The sequence below is a fragment of the Symphalangus syndactylus genome, chromosome 7 (genome assembly GCF_028878055.3).
Source record: "Symphalangus syndactylus isolate Jambi chromosome 7, NHGRI_mSymSyn1-v2.1_pri, whole genome shotgun sequence".
Lineage (NCBI taxonomy): Eukaryota > Metazoa > Chordata > Mammalia > Primates > Hylobatidae > Symphalangus > Symphalangus syndactylus.
In genome coordinates this window covers 105,121,515-105,139,176 of record NC_072429.2, presented here as the reverse complement: position 1 = coordinate 105,139,176, position 17,662 = coordinate 105,121,515, and the positions used below count along the sequence as shown (strand labels likewise).

Genomic DNA, 17,662 nt, shown 5'->3' with positions numbered 1-17,662 from the left:
TGGAAACTTGGAAGTTTCCTAGATTAAATATATTTCTTAGATTTTACATGAAATGGCTAAAGTATTTATATATTTTTTCAAGTATCATACATATAACTATTAGAGCAAGAAGTTTTTTTAATGTATAAAAAGATAACTTTCTTATACAGGGTATTTAAAAGCTGGGAGAATTGCTTAGGTATTTGTAAATATGCCTGTAACTATACTAACCTATGGATTTAAAATTCCTAGGTTTTCTGTGAGAGTCACAACAGGCATCCTGCACTTCCCACATTAACCTCAGAGTTACATTTTAAAATCAACACGTGGATATGGTCAACTAATACGATGTCACGGTAGGCAGACTACACTGTTCACAGATTGCAGGAAGTTTTGACTAGAAGCTCAGTGGTAACATTGACAAGAAAGCCAAGCAGACAGAGTCTGGCAGAAGTGGAACTCAGAATCATTGGGGCAAACATTGGCAGTGCTAATCCAACTCCTAGACACGAAGAAGCTGCCCTGTGAGGCTGACCTCTGTGTTTAGCAGATGGATCCTTTATTGACAGGTGTATCCTGCCAAGTGTATCCTATCCTGATTCCTTTGAATACTGGAAGCACGTAGCTCTCCTTGTTATGATTATGTGGTTATCAGCCAAACTTCTGATCTAGATTCCCGTGTAGTTTTCCACAACAGTTAGAGAATGCACTAGTCAGGCTAAATCAAGTATGGCATACACTTAAATGTTACATGTTTTATTTTAAATTAATAATCTTTCAACCCAGTTAATTTTCCCATATCAGTCAATATTTTCATGTCTTTGTTTCGGATTTCAAAACAGAGAGCCCGATAAGGGATTATAACAGCTTAACTAAATTAATGTAATGATGAGTTACTATGCATTCCTATTAAAATATTTATAAAACAATAATCCCCAAAATAAAAATTGTAAGATGTTAGGAATATAGAAGAATTACAAAGGTTATTGTAAAAAAAAAAAAAAAAGAAGGTTAATGATGTCTAAACTAGGTATCAGTGACATAAATCAGTGACTCGTTTTGCATGTTTTAGATTTACTTTCTTGTCTCCTTTGCTGCCAGCACTTGGGCAACCCAAATGCTAAGTGGGAGAATGAGGATGCCAAACACCTCACAGCTGCATGGCGGGGGTGACACTGGTAAAACAAATTAATAGCTCCCTGCATGGAAATCTAATGCAGAACACTAGCTAGAATCGAGGACCGTGCTGATAAAAATATTCAAGAATCATTTCTATAAAATCTGAACCTGTAACATGGAAAGAATTCTTACAAATTCCACATAGATGAATTCTATAAGATAGCCTCACAATTTAAAACTTTCTTTTAGAAGGATAACGTTTATTTACCATTGAATTACCTGCTTTCATTTTTTCACTCATTTCCACAGCATGCACTTACAGAATATCTACTAAATTCTAGGTGTTGTGCTGGACAATTGGGCTGGAACTATCACATGCAGTCTCTCTCTTTGTGGAGTTCACTGTGTTTTGGAGCAACAATCATATCCTCATATCACATCAAAGCAGTTAATAGAAGTACGCACCGAGGCCAGGCCTCAATGTTAGTCCTGCCCTGACCCTGTGAATCAGGCTGCACTGCACGCTATCTTGAAATACAATAATCATACCTGTTTCAATCTCCTCCTCCCCTTTTCCTTTTCCTTTGCCCAACCCTCCCCTCCCCCTTCTTTGACATGCTCCCTGCTTTTTGAGAATTCATCTCCTACACATAATTTGCCAGGAGTATAATTCCTTTAAGGAAACGTGTCAAGGTCTCCCAGGAGTTCGAAATGACTCACAGGTTCTACAAAAATTCCATTTTTAAAATCTTTAAATGATAATTTAATTTTAGTAGTAATATAATAAGAAAACATACTGTGCAGTAATAATTCACAATTTAAATGAAATTTGTTTGATTATACTTTAGTTTCTTTAATTCTTTTTTTTTTTTTTTTTTTTTTTTTTTTCAAACTGAGATTCTTAGCGCCCAGGCCGAAAGATCCAAGGATACCTTCTAGGGAGTCCATAAAAAGTGGGTCCTTCAGAAACATGACTCTGAATCTAAACAAATAATTATATCCTTGCCCTAAAAAAATTGCTTACTTCACTAAAAATAAATTTATGGAGCTATGTTGAGCCAGTAACAACTGTTTAATCTGATGCTATCTACATTTCCAGCACAAATTGAAGAGCAAGGATAAAATGAATTCTTAAAGAAATGGAAAAAATTACCAGAGTTTCCTCATATTCACGTATTGAATACTGTAAATTTATATAAATGTCACCTATTCACCTCTTTATATAAAAAAGTCAAAGTTCAATAAAATACCTTCAAATTTATCCCTACTAGTATTGCTCTTCATTGCTATAGAAAAGCTCATTTTTTGTCAGAAAAATATCCTTACACTTCTCCTTTTAAATCCCAAACAGCTTTTAAACATGCACTGAAAGTCAAAGATTATTTAGAATGCCAGCTATTTAGAGATGTGCATCTATAACAAATTTTTCTCTTCCATATTTCAGTTCTATTCAGTTTAATCTGGGTAGATTTGTTGAAATATAAAACCTGAAGAAAAGAAGTACTGATGAGCAAATATCTACCCCACACTGACAGTCACCCATATAGCTTGTTAGTCCTATATCTGGGAATATATCGATAGCAAGGAATACTGAAAGGATATTATATTACTTCTCTCTCCTAGGGTGTGCTGGGAAGAAAGGTATTGCATGTCACTCAGATTCAGTGTGAGGCTTCAATCCTTTCCAGAGCCCCCAGATATCACAGCACTGAAAGTGTCAGACTTCTAATCCTAGGTTGCTTTCCTTACCCTAACATGGGACAATAATCTTTGGAAAACAGATTTTTAAGTTTTCTCTCTGCCCAAGCTCTGCCTGTACAACTCCCTCATAAAATATTGCTCATGATATATATTCATTTATATTTAAGGCAAGAAAACCATTCACTCACCATGATAGATTAGATACAGACATTGCAGCAACTTGTCGAGTAGTCTTCTCTTGATTCCAGAACAGGGAATTGGCAGGTCAAGTGGACAACACCACTAAAAATTTTAGCTTTGCTTCTGGAATGATGCAGAAACCACTTAGTTACTCACAGTTTGAGAGGACCTATAAAGAAAAGAAATAAATGAATATCTTTAGTACCTGGTGTATACGGTTTGTCACAGATTTATTTCATCCTAATCAATGGTTTTGTCATGGTATAAGATACAAAAAATATGATTTCTTTCTTAAAATATAAGACACGTAATAAACCAAAGATAAAATTAACCAACCATATGATGAGCTGAATGCCTTACTTTTAAAACCATCTGAAAGGTTAATGAAACGTTCAATCCCTGAAGTAGAGAATTCAGGGAAATGAGAGAATGTGATTTGGTGGAACCAAATATTTTTTCATAAGGTTATACTCTCCAAATCAGCTTTATATACCTGTGATAAGAAGACTAGAACAAAGATCCTGATTAGCCCATAGCAGATAGAAAGAAAGAAAGAAAGAAAGAAAGAAAGAAAGAAAGAAAGAGAGAGAGAGAGAGAGAAAAAGAAAGAAAGAAAGAAAGAAAGAAAGAAAGAAAGAAAGAAAGAAAGAAAGAAAAAGAAAGAAAGAGAAAAGAAAAGAAGGAAAGGAAGGAAGAAAAGAATTCCATGACACAAGTTACCATCATACCCAAGGCTTTAACAAAAAATTATTCATTAAATAATTTAGTGAATTAAATTATTCACTAAATAATAGGAAAAATGATTTATATTGATTAGCATGGGGGAGATAAGCCAGGGTGTTATGTATGTGACAAATATGACAAACATCTCCACACATATATTTTGACATCTACTATAGTGTCCTATGATTTTGAATCAAAATCATTCAAATTAATTCCATAGTACGGTTAGCACTTTATTCAGTCAGGTCATTAATCCAGTGTTTTTCAGTTAAACAAATACCTATTGAGCATATCCTATGGGAACATACACTATCCTAGCTATAGCTCAGGGTTGAATGAATAAGATATTATTCTTGTGCTCAAATAATGTTTTATGTAAAATAAGATGGTTTCAATAAAATAGGGAAAATGTTCTAATAAAGGTACATACAGGGCATGTGGGAGCACAGAAGATGGGGCTTCTAGCCCAGTCTTAGGGAATTGGAAAGGATTTCCAAAGATGTGCCCCAAATGACCACCACTAGGCTTGGCTACAAGTTTAAGAAAAAGCAACCCTAAATAAAGTGGCTTAGAAAAGACTTTATTTTTCTCTCATACAAATAAATCTCGACCTAAGAAGGCCAAGGCATATATGGCAATTCCATGGACACCAGGGAAGGAGGTGTCTTCTTTCTTGTAGTCCACCCTTCTCAATCATGTGTTTCCCTTCATGGTCCAAGAGGTTGCTGAGCTCCAGCGAACATGTCTGCATTCCTGCCAGCAGAAAGGAGGAGGAAGAAAAGAAAGATGCTTCCTAACATTTACACATGACATTTCTGCCTACATTTTATTGGCCAGAGCTTAGTCACTTGGCCACTCTTACTCTAAGGATAATTGGAAAATGCAGCCATTATTCAGGGCATCTAGTGTCCTAACTGTAAACCAAGGAAGGTGGGGAAGTGGATACTGGCAGAAAGCTAGCAGCGTCTGCCACCACATTTGAGACTTGGTGACCTTGACCCCCAAAGTTTTGTGGTTTTTTACTTACTGCAAAGCAGAAAACATGAGGCAAAGGAGAGATGGAATCAATCCGTTGTTTACTGATAATTTTACATGTTATATTTATAATTTTAAATATCAAACTTCAGCTTCCTTAAGTCATTCATAAGCAAACAAAATATTTCTCGTGCCCTATTACTCTTAGTAGTAATGATACAAGGATTAATAAAATATAATATTTACATAGAAAGAACTCGCCATTTAACATAGAGGCCATCATATTTTTAAAAAAGGACAAAAATAAAGCACACTCTGAAAATTGTTGTGTGCATACAAGTGCATATAAGTGGCTATCAAGGAATAAAGCAAGAACCATGATTTTAATGAATTCTAATTTTACCTGGACCCTGACTACCAGAATAATAATATTGGCCAGTGAAGTAAGCAGCTATGAAGGTTCATCCACATCCTAACTTGTCTGTTTACATTCCAAAAAAGGCTGTCTGTTCTGTCCTCGGTAAAATTGTTACGGCATATAGACTTACATCTGTAAAGGCAAAGGAACTCCAAATTCTGACACCACAACAGTTAACTTCAAAAGTTTCCAAGCTGTGTTGCCTGATTTTTATCGAGGGTTCAGTTTACCAAATATATATATATATATATATATATATATATATATATATGGGCTGGGCGCGGTGGCTCATGCCTGTAATCCCAGTACTTTGAGAGGCCGAGGCGGGCAGATCATGAGGTCAGGAGATCAAGACCATCCTGGCTAACATGGTGAAACCCCGTCTCTACTAAAAATACAAAAAATTAGCCGGGCATGGTGGCGGGCGCCTGTAGGCCCAGCTACTCCAGAGGCTGAGGCAGGAGAATGGCGTGAACCCGGGAGGCAGAGCTTGCAATGAGCTGAGATCCAGCCACTGCACTCCAGCCTGGGTGAAAGAGTGAGACTCCGTCTCAAAAAAATAATAATAATAATAAAATATATATATAGACATATATATATAGACATACATATACATATACACACACATATATACACACATATATATATACAAATATATATATGGAATATTGTCTGATGCAATTCATTCTTCTAGATACATTTAATTCCATCTTTAGAGAACCATGTATCTGGATGTTGTTATTTTTATACCTAATCAAATTGCTTTTACTAAATTACACTTTGGAGTTTTGCCAAGTTTGCATTGGGAGACATCATTTAAAAAAACAATCAACAAGCAAAAACCCAGACTATGAAATCAACTATTAGGCTTAGTGGACAAAATTGCCAACACACAAATGTTGCCTGTATGAGCACTTAAAGGAAAAAAAATTGTGTTAGGTCTCAACACCTGTAAAACTGTTATTCTAAATTTCTGGGTTACTTTTATCCTAGGGTCATTACTGCAACTTACTACACTTCTTTCCTTGCATTAAATTATGGGAAGCTCTGAAACAAACCTGTGACATTTTTTAAGAACTATTCAAGACTTCTGCTAACCTTTTTTTTAATTATTCTTTTTGCCAACTTCAATTTTAACCTTTTTTAAATAAACACACAGATATATACAAACATATGCATACATATATATATTATTTAATGTAAATACACATAAAATCCCCCCTAAGTCCTTTTCGAAATAAGAAAGTGTAAAACTAAAAACCACAAGTGGAGAATTGTTTGCTTCTGCAGAATGTAAAAATAATACAAAAACAAACTGGATCCTAGAATCTTAGATAGAGCTATATGAACCCATTGCTTTTGTAGGTCAAAAATGGTCAAATATTGTCAATGTACATGGTACAACTTAATATAACTGAAGAGTTGACCAAGATAGCCTTAATGTTCTGATGTTTCTCTCAGTTTGACTAAACTTTAGGTGGGTTTCTTCCTGTCTATGTCCTCCTGACTTCCTTTTTCTTAGGGTATTTACTTCAAGACAGTTGCAATTGTAAATCCATTCTCTGCCCCTTTGAGATGCAAATCTTGTGTCAACCACCTCACAGTTTCATAATACAGTAATGTATTTCTCAAGGACCTGGGAGCCATCCCTTTAAAAGGTAGACATTGAAAAAGATAGCTTTGCTAGCTGCCTCTCCCTCTGGGAGGGTAGAAGTCTAATTTAAGTAAGTGCCAATTAGTAAACAAAGATGGCATAATCAAATTGACCAACCATGCCCTCCCGCAATGTCCTCCAGAACTTTTCTGCTAGCTCAATCCAGCACTTAAAAACACTTCTGCCTTTTGTTTTAGTGGAGCTGTGTTCAGTCTCTCTCCTCTATTGCAATAATATGGAATCCAGTTTTCCTTGCAGCTGTTTAACCCTGTCTGATGCATTTTTTCGTCGACAGGGTATTGTTTTTAGTCCTTAAAGTTCAGGATAATTTCCTAAGATCCTAGCCATAATGTTTAAAAGTGCAATCTTTGCTCAATGTCCTTTACCTGCAATAACTACCAACTTGGAATTTTATAAGCTTATATGTAGATTTCTAAAATGAAATAAATATTAAAGAATTGCATTTTTTCTGATGACACCAAAAAATAAAAAAATTAAAAATAAAAAAACTTACATGTTTATAAGAAGTAAATATCCAAACACAGAAAAAAATGCATAGTGACCATTCATAGCAATAATTATACTAATCACTCTAACATTCATTTTGTTGTTATATTATCTTTCCTTTTCTTTTACAACTTGTAACTACCTGACTTATTTTGTCAAGAATAGCCACAATGTGCCTACCAGGCACTCAAAGCTTACTGAGTTGAAAAAAGTTAAAAAGTCTGTTATATTTACATTTTTATGATATGATTTTTTTTAAAAACCCTGTATTGGGCTTGTTATTTTTTTAATTACATTTAAATGATTGTTTGCTTATCAATGTAATCTTTCCAGAGAAAACATCTTTAAAATCTTCACACAAGTTTAAATTTTGTGTTCGTTTTGGTGATTCATAATCTTAACACAAATCTCCAACATCATTCTCAACACTTACGTATGAATTCATAGGTTTCAGCCAAAATTCTAACGTTGCTAAGAGTGAGATCTGCCCCTTTTTCACAAGAGAAAGACTGTATCTTCATATTAGAGGAAACTTTTTAAAATATATGGAGTGATTTGACTTCCCCTGAATGCCCAGCTATGATATAAGCTATAAGCATAAACACAATTGTTCTTTTTAGGTCACTCTTTTAGTGCAATATTAAGGAAAATAGGATGTGAATTTAATAAACCCTCTCTCTTTTAACATATTTATTAAAATGTGAAGAGTCCTTGAATACAACAATGGATTATTGGGATGATACTTTACCAAAACAATTATTTTAATCATTTTATTCATGAATAAGATTTTAGGCTTCAAATCCAGCTGAAAAAAAAATACTATATTCTAATAAATTCGTTTCATTGTAATTACTTTGCCATTTCACAAATCTTCTGTGAAGTGATTTTATTTAAGCAAAAGACACATTTTTCTAACCTACTTCTATGCATGCCTAGATGCTGCTGTATCATTAAGATCTTAAAATTCTATGAATATCTGTTTAAGTAACCTAGCGCATAATAAATATGTTTTCTATATTTCATATTTAAAACTGTAAATCTATAAAAACAGTTCTTGGAAGAAGAACCAAAATGGTTCAAGGTTTTGACCATAAGCACCATAAGCATTAAGTGTACACAGTGAATTACATCGCCTTGCCTGCAGAAAATTAGGCTTCAATTCCAAAGGGGATACTGAATATTACAGATAATTTCAAACTGGGATATCCAAGGGTCCATTGGATTTTGTTTTAAGAGATGTACTGTGCAGGTAATGAGGTACATATATATTTGAATTCCACTCGGGGCACTACAAGAGATAATGGGAATAAAATGAAGAATAAAATGCATGAGGTATGAAGAGAAGACGTTTATGCTAAAGATTCAAATAAATGTTAGCAGAACAAATTATCAAAGAAATATTAGACTCTTTTGAGTTTTACAAGGTGGATTCCTTTTTATTTTCACATCAAATCTAAAGCCTCTTTCTTGTTTTCTGGTTTCCCTGTAAACTTACCTTATTGATATTTCCTAACCTAGGAGCTCTACTCTGCTTGAGCTTGCTTACTTATAATGCTCATACCTGAGCTCTGAATATACTATACATTTCTGATTCTTCTCTGTACTGAAGTTTTCTTTCCCCTCTAATCTCGCTTATCCAAATTCTCCAGAATCAATACAGGGTCCACAGATCCTGTGAATTCTTGCCAGGTAGTTTCATGCTTCTCTGATCTCCCCTCTTCTGAAGCAATCTACAACTAAAATACATTCCACATTAAAATGTGTACTGCATTTTTCATATAACTTTTGTTTTTGCAAAGGTCAGTAATTGTGTCTTTTATGTCCAAACTCCAGAGCATCTAGCTACGTACCAGGAACTCTCCAGGTGTTAATACACTAAGGGACAGCCAGAAAGTAGTTCTGCCTGCCCAGGGGCTCAAAGAGACTCACGTCCTGCCTTGCAGGAAGGCCAGCTGACCTAGGTCCCACAGCAGATCCTGAAACAACCCTGAGAAGTGGTTCCAGCCCAAGTCACCTGCAGCTTGAGACAAGTCTTGCCCACAGAGGGACCTGGAGGGAGACAAGCTGGTCAGTGCTCCTGCAGGCTGACTCTGACCTTGGCCCCATGTGCGTCTTAAAATAGCACTGCATTAGGCTCCAGCCCCTCTCAACTGCAATCTGAGAGCAGGCTTGTCTGCTCAGGGACCTGCTGGGAGACACACCTGTCCATGACTCCAGAGACAGACTTGAAGACTTAGTCTCAGCTGGAGATCCTGAAGCAGCCCGGTAACTTGGTTCCAATCCCCCTCAGCCACAGACCAGGGCAGTATGGGCTGTCTAGGGGCCCATCCAGTGACCCAGATGAGCTTCCCAGGGACATGGAGGATGCCATACTTCTTCCCAGGGACCTGTGAGCCACACTCATCCACACATGTAGTAACAGTCCACCATCTGTGGACCCTGAAGCAGGTCCTTATCCCAGAACCAGCTCTGTGGACCAAGGTCCTGGAGACATCCCAGTCCACCAAGGGACCAGGTGGGATCCGTGCCCACTAGAACCCTTGTACCAGGCCTGTCAACCTTGGACCCTGCTGCATACCCAGAAGCGGTAACATGACCCAGATCCAACCCCATTCCACAATGATCCTGGAGTAATCCCATCAGCCAGGAACCTAACAAGAGAAGGGAGAATGGGAGAAAACATTCTCCAACAAGATAACTGAAAAGGGGTTAATATCAAAAATAGATAAGGAACTCAAACAAATTCAATAGCAAGAAGGCAAATGACTCCATTAAAAAAAAATGGGCAAAGGACCTGAATAGACATTTCTCAAAAGAAAGAAATTCTCTCATTTGTAACAATTTGGATAACCAGAAAGATAGTATGCTAAAATCAGCCAGGAACAGAAAGACAAATATTGTATGATCTCAGTCATATGTGAGAGCTACAAAAGCAGAACTCATAGAAGAAGAAAGTAGAATGGTGGTTCCTAGGGGCAGCAGGCTGGAGGTAGTGGGGGAGATTGGGAAGATGTTAGTCCAGTGATACAAAATTTCAGTTAGACTGGAGGAATAAGTTCAGGAGATCTATTGTACCACACAACACGGTGACTATAGTTAATAACAATGTATTACATTCTTGAAAATTGCTAAGAGAGCAGATTTTTTAATGTTCTCATCATAAAAATATGATACATTAATGAGGTAATGGACATGTTCATTTTCTTGATTTAGCCATTCCACAGTGTATACATATATCAAAACATCATGTTGTATATCATAAATATATACAATTTATATTTGCCAATTAAAAAATGAGAAAAAATTTTTAATGTAAAAATGAACAAAATAAAATGTTAGCAACAATATGACTTGAATGACTCAAAAATGATAATTTAAATAGTGACATTATTATATTCTTACACTTGAATTATGAATTTTTGGAACTCCAGGACTTTGGAAGGATATAAGTCAATCATTGGGGAAAGATATTATTTTTGCTGTGAAAATTGATTGTCTATATAGTTAAATTATTATTATTATTATTATTTTGAGATGGAGTCTCACTCTGTCACCCAGGCTGGAGTCGCCCAGGCTGGAGTACAGTGGCATGATCTCAACTCACCGCAACCTCTACCTCCTGGATTCAAGCGATTCACCCGCCTCAGCCTCCCCAGTAGCTGGGACTACAGGCATGTGCCACCACACTTGGCTAATGTTTGTATTTTTTGTAGAGATGGAGTTTTGACATGTTGGCCAGGCTTGTCTCTTGAATTCCTGACCTCAGATGATCTGCCCTCCTCTGCCTCCCATAGTGCTGGGATTATAGGCGTGAGCCACCATGCCTAGCCCATAGTTAAATGCTTAATGAGGTACAAAATAAACAAGGAAACCAAACTAACAGTTTTACTTTTCCCTTAAGGTAAACTTTCTCTAGAGACAAGATTTTAAAAGAGGGAGTTCTGCCTTGAATTTTTATAATTTGCGCTATCTTGTTATTAATTCTTAATAAGAAATCTATGCTTATAGACTAAAATCAAAAGGATATTCACTGAAGAATAAACATCTCTCCCTTTTCTGTCCTCTGTACCCAGCTATCAGATTTACATCTATATCTAATTCGATATCTATCTATCTACTTGGCTTTGATAAAATGGCAGCCTAACATACACAGTTTTACCTGCACCTTTATTTTTTACATACATACAGTCATAAAGTCATGTACATATACAATATTTCCCTATCAATACACATATAGAGATGCCTCATTCCTATTCAGGATTTTAGAGCATTTCATTGAATGGATTTACCTTAATTCATCAGCCAATCTCATACTGAAGGAGATTGAGTTTGTATGCAATATTTTGCAATTACATAAGATGCTGCAGTGTATATCCTTATACACATGATATAATATTGGTTTATATTTGTGGATAAATACCAACACATAAAATTTCTGGGTCAATCCTATGCACATTTTAAATTCTAAAACACACTGGTAAGCTCCCTTTCATAGAAGTTGTACTAATTTACATTCCTACCAGAAATGTATAAATGTAATCTTTCTGACATTACTGCTTCTTGGAGAATCAACATAACCAGTGGATTTTACAAATACACTTCCTGAAATATACTCATTGTCCAAGCCAGAAGTATATTGTTCCAGCCATCCAGTTAATCACTAAGCCTGGTTGATTCTACCTCTGAAATATCTTTGGAATACATTCACTTTTCTCCATTCTCACTACCTCTATCCACTGTCTTCTGATGCCTGATTAATAACACTGACTTCATAACTAGCCTGCCTTTCCAGTTTAGCTGTCATCTAATACATCATCTTCAATACACTGCAAACTGAGTGCTCTTGGTGGAACACAGTCATTTTCTACATAAGAATTGCAGAGTAGAGAGGCAGAGACTACTATGGTGTCAGAAGCTCCTGGATGCGATTACCAACTGTGCTTACTGGTAACCGTGAGCTTGGGGAAACTAAGTGCATTCCTTGTTTATTTCTTCATTTGTAAAATAGAAATATTAGGTGTAGTAATAAGCTCATGATAAAAAATTTTATGTAAAAATGCATGAACTAACTTGATATTGCCTGCCACATAGTGAGTTCATACAATGATGACGACAATGATGAGGAAGAACAAGGAGACGCTGGTGGTAATAGATGTCTTCCCCAGCACTCTCTAATTGCTCTATTTTGCCCTCGCAGTAAAGTGTCAGTTCCCTGAGATGGTTCACAAGACTCCAGGTGATCTGACACCTGCTTTCCTTTCCACCTTCTCTCACTGAGACCCTTACCTCCTTTCCCCTGCTCCCCAGTACACACTGTATTTCAGCTAAGCTGATTTGCATTTTCCCGAATGCGTCTGTGTCTCCACAGCTTACAGGCCTTTGATGTGCTATTTTCTCGTCTGCTACACTCATCCCTTTCCTTTCCCCTCTGCTCAGCTAACTTCTAATTCATTATATCTCAACATGGACATCATTTCTTCCAAACTTTCCTAATCCTCATGATGTGCAGCCCCTGTGTTCTTTCACAACATCCTGTTCTTATTCCATGACAACCTTCGGAAAGGGTGGTTTAATTACCTGGGCTGGTCTGTTTTCCATCTAGATTGTAAATTGCTTGAGGATGGACAGCAAGTTTTAATGACTTTGCAAACCTATGGCCTAGCAGTGCCTAGGACAGGGAAGGTATTCAATCAACATTTGTTGAAAATGTGATAACTGTTTTACATTAAGAAATGTTAAGTTCTATACAATTTTTAACTAAGAGCAGTCTCTCTTTTCCTTTTATACTATCAAAACACAATTTCTTTAATTTGGGGCCATGTTTATAGGTTCTAGACTCCTAAAATGTCTATACTTTTACAGCTTTTTTTATATTTTCTTGAAACTTGAATATTAATTATGAAATAACTATGAAAACTCTAGAGTAGAAGTCATCCAGTTTTTCAAATCTATTTTGCCCCTCAATTTTATCCAGAATGTAGTTCGGTTGTACAACATGTAAATTCACATCTTTTTATTTGTATATGCAAAGTGGAGTCAAATAATCCTGACATTCTATTTCCACAATCGTTGCACGAAATTTCTAACAGAACACAGATATGTATCTCTCTAGAACAATTGAATGATTAAGGTCAGCATGGATGTATCCCAAATAAATGCTTAAGTAGCTTCCAAGCTGCTTTTATATCCTATTGATACCTATCCTGAAAATACAGTCTTTGCACAGGTTGAGAGATCCCACACATTGAAACTTCAGAGCAGCACAGATGGTAACCTTGGAGACAAACTAATGCAAAGCTTTAGTGTCCTCTCACTGCAGTGCAGCTGTCATTTTACTTGTATTAAAGTCATTTCATGGGAGGTATTAGTATTCAGCTGAGCATGTCAGTAATTAGTCTAAAGCATTTATCACAGCAACATGTCTATATTTGTGATTAGCCTAAGCACCCCCTTCAGAAATATCCTTATGTTCAAATTACAGGAAGTATTTACCATAGCCAGAGAGCTAAACAGTTACAAACCTTAGAGCAACTTTTAAATAAATTATTACTTCAAACAAAGATTACCTTAAAACAGTTTGAGATATTTTCTTGAGAATAATTATCTATATCAAATACTGCTATAATTTTCTGAGAAAAAAACCATTTCATTCATATATGAACTATAAAGACAACTTTTGTCCCTGTGTGTTGATCTCATTTTCTCCTGAACTTTAATGCGATTGTAAGTTTCTTTGGTGCCTCCATCTTTCATGTCTGCCTCTTACTGGTTCTTTCTCCTCTGTTTCTGATTCTGTACAATCTTTCCTTGCCTCAGCTGTGACTTCAAACTATTCCTTTCTCTCAATTCTTCCCTGTATTCACAAATGCCACCAAATATTACCCTATACCCACAGCCTTCACCTTTTTACATCCACTCTTGTTTTCTGAGCTTCACTCTAAAATTCTCATCACCAGTCAACTGGTGTATTGACTTAACTACTGATTCCAACAGGCTTCTGTCAGACTCCACTCCGCCCGCTTGTTCCAGAGTTCTCCTTTGCATTTTACTGAGTGCGCCTGTGCCTCTATAGCTCATAGGATGTTGACATGTAATTCCCTTTGCCTGCTACACCCATCCCTTTCCTTTCCCTCTCTCTTTGGGTAACTTGTAACCCTTGACTTCCAGGGTGCTGAAACATCCAAGCTCTCCAATTTTCACTGTTCTTCATGGATCCATTACCATTTTTCCATATGGTAATATTGTTCAAAGTTCTATCTAATGTGATTTTCTCAGGAGATAATTTTCAAATTTTTAATCTATGGAGTTGATCTTTTTCTTTGGCTTCCAGAATAATTTTCCGTAATTTTTTATTAAATGGTTGCCCAAGGTTGTTTTCCTTTCTGTTTTGTTTTGTTTACTGCTCAATTGCATACCTTGAAGTCACTTTCTCCTCTTTATTCTGATTGCCATCCCCCAAGATCAAGTCCTTATTATCTTTTGTCTTGACTGTTTTTTTTTTTTCAGATTTTTTAAAGCATCTGAATAATATTTTAAAATCTTAAGAATGGACAAACATCCTAATTTTTTAAAAAAGTTAAATTCTTTGGGCAGTTTAAAATATTCAGTGTTTCATGGGGAACATATAATATAATGATTTTTTGATCATTTGGATGATCAAAAAATCATATGATCAAAAACCTAATAATCAAAAAATCATCCTAATTTTTTAAAATTCTTAAAATTAAAAAATCTTCAGTGTTTCATGGGGAACATATCATTGGCAAATACTTGAATCCTCTCCACTGATCACTGGTGTTCCTGGTACACAGTTTGCACATCACTGGCTGGAAATTATTGCATTGGCCTTCAAACTTGTCTCTAACCCTCCAATCCATATTACAATGTAATTTTATTAAGGGAAAGCACTTACATATGCAAATTTCTTATTTAGAAAACCTCTGATGACTATTCCTACAACCTAACTATTACGCTTGGGATCCTCTTCAGTGTGGCCTGTGCTGTATCTTCTGGCTTGTCTTCCCTCGGATTACTACTGCTCAGTGTGTTTGCTTCCACTCTCTGCTGAAGGCCTAGCACAGTGCTCTTCACTTGGAAGTAGCCCAAAATTAAACAGAATTCTCGCTTCAAAACTCACGTTTTTCAGGTGTACTTTATTGTACTCAAGGGTAGCACTAAATAATCATTTTTTAAAAGTACAATATCTCAAAACCAGCTGTTTTGACATATTTATCAATGTTTTTTAATGTTTTTAGAATCTACAATAAATTTTGATGAGTCATTAAAGGTTCAATCCCATGTGGATTGCCCAGTAAAAAAGATTGCCAAAAAACAGTTTCATTTAAAAAAAAAAAGCAGCAGATTAAATTTTTAAAAATAAATGTTGCAAATGAGAAAATATCTTAGGCACATTTAATGAATCTTTCTGTATTCTCAGAACATAAGCATGTTAATGTTCCTAATTAACATGGGACAAGTCGAGGAAAATCAGCTTTTGAACACAATGCACTTAGGAATGTAATATATAAATAGGTAGGGGTGTGTGCATGTGTGTTTGTGTGTGTTTTCTGAAGACTTTTCAGACATTGCTTCAATGTCCTTCATAGCACAGCCCAAGTCACATTGTTGGTATTCATCCTAAACTTTCCCACCCCTCTTGCCCCCTAAACCTGGCAACATGTACCTGGTTTCTCTCCAAATAAACTAAATGCATCCATGACCTCATGTTTCACAATGAACAAACTGATCATTATGTTCCCATTTCGAGGAATGTCCTTTCCCTTCTTGAACAGAAATATTAGTCTTGCAAAATCTAGCTAAAAAATCAATACCCACTTTAATTCAAAACTTGGAAAAATTCAGTTCCCTTCATATATGTACTCTTCACATTTTATACATTTTGTACATATTTCTATAGCAAGGTTCATCAGAAAACTCATGTTACGGTTTACCTATCTGTGAAAGGTGAACACTAAGTGTTAATAATATGATATTATTTACCTACTTAAGAAATATTTATTATTTAAGAAACACTGAATTTCAAGTTTCTAGCCATGGGAATCAGAGAGCACCCTTTTGTCATAACAAATGACAGTCTGTGAAAGAGCAGATATAGTAATAATCACATAAAATATAATTAATCATTTATCGATCTTTTAGAAAAAGTACAAAAGCAAAATAAACCCAAAAACTATTTATTTACTTATTTGATCTGTGTTTTACTAATTCCTCAAGAACAGTAATTATATCTTAATTTTTTTCCTAGTCTCCATACAACCTAGTATAGTTTATTGCCTACAATCAACAATAAATATGTTAAGTCAATTTTAGTTGAATTGCTATGTTATAAAGGTCATATAAGTTATCCATATTTCCTCTGTTAGACAGTGAAGGCATCTGCATCTACTGTTTGACTCATACTCAAACAATAGATAGTAGAAAACTAATGCCTACTTCTAAGAGGGTAAGAGCTTCTCTGGTGATAACCACTACTGAGTCCCCAGGCACAGGCAGTATTTATTTGTGAGGGCATATTGCAATCCTGCAGTGAGGCATTTTTCACAAATACAGATCACAAAATAAACCTGCATGTCACTCTTTGCTTAGGAAAATGTTTTCCTCTTTAGGGCATTATTGGAAAATACACAACATGATAAAAACCAATTTGCTTCTCTTAAACAAGTCCTTTCATCGAGCCTAGAGAAGAATTACCTATTCTCTAAAGGCCTTTGGCTTTCACTCCACAGGCACGGGCATGCGTAATTAAAACTGAACACCAAAGGGCTTCCTTTTTTTTTTTTTTTTTTCTTTGAGACGGAGTCTTGCTGTGTCGCCCAGGCTGGAGTGCAATGGCGCAATCTCGGCTCACTGCAAGCTCCACCTCCCGGGTTCACGCCATTCTCCTGCCTCAGCCTCCCAAGTAGCTGGGACTACAGGCGCCTGCCACCACCCCCGGCTAATTTTGTTTTTGTATTTTTAGTAGAGACGGGGTTTCACCGTGTTAGCCAAGATGGTCTTGATCTCTTGACCTCGTGATCCGCCCGCCTTGGCCTCCCAAAGTGCTGGGATTACAAGCGTGAGCCACCGTGCCCGGCCAGAGCTTCCATTTTTTGGAACTCAACAGAAAGGACCTCTAAACCTCAGAGAGTATCACTGAAGATTCAGTGAAGCCACAGCATTCTTGGAGGAATGATGCTGCCACTGGCAAAATGAATTAGGGATGGAAAAATAATTCAGATATTCATGCTGATGTGAAAAAAAAAATTTCTTAGTTTATCATCCAAACTAGGTTTCTTCACAGCAACTTTATTAATCATTTATTTTATTAAATGAAGTTTACCCAAACCTCAGCCACAATTCTTTATGTTCTAAGATTCTATACCCCTAAAAAATGGACCACTGGAAAC

The 17,662-nt window shown here is 36.1% G+C and overlaps 1 protein-coding gene across 3 annotated transcripts in view; it reads right to left on the bottom strand.

The window, feature by feature from the left end:
- Positions 1-17,662, bottom strand: part of OXR1 (oxidation resistance 1) — a 490,018-nt gene that overhangs the window by 396,973 nt on the left and 75,383 nt on the right. For 2 of the 3 annotated variants that reach the window (XM_055287029.2, XM_055287030.2), the window contains exon 1: positions 2,988-3,005. In XM_055287029.2, coding sequence (XP_055143004.1) covers positions 2,988-2,990 — 3 coding nt within the window. In that variant the 5' untranslated portion in view covers positions 2,991-3,005. Of the gene's footprint in view, positions 1-2,987; positions 3,149-17,662 lie in introns of those variants that run through there. The other variant, XM_063642917.1, reaches the window with a different exon arrangement.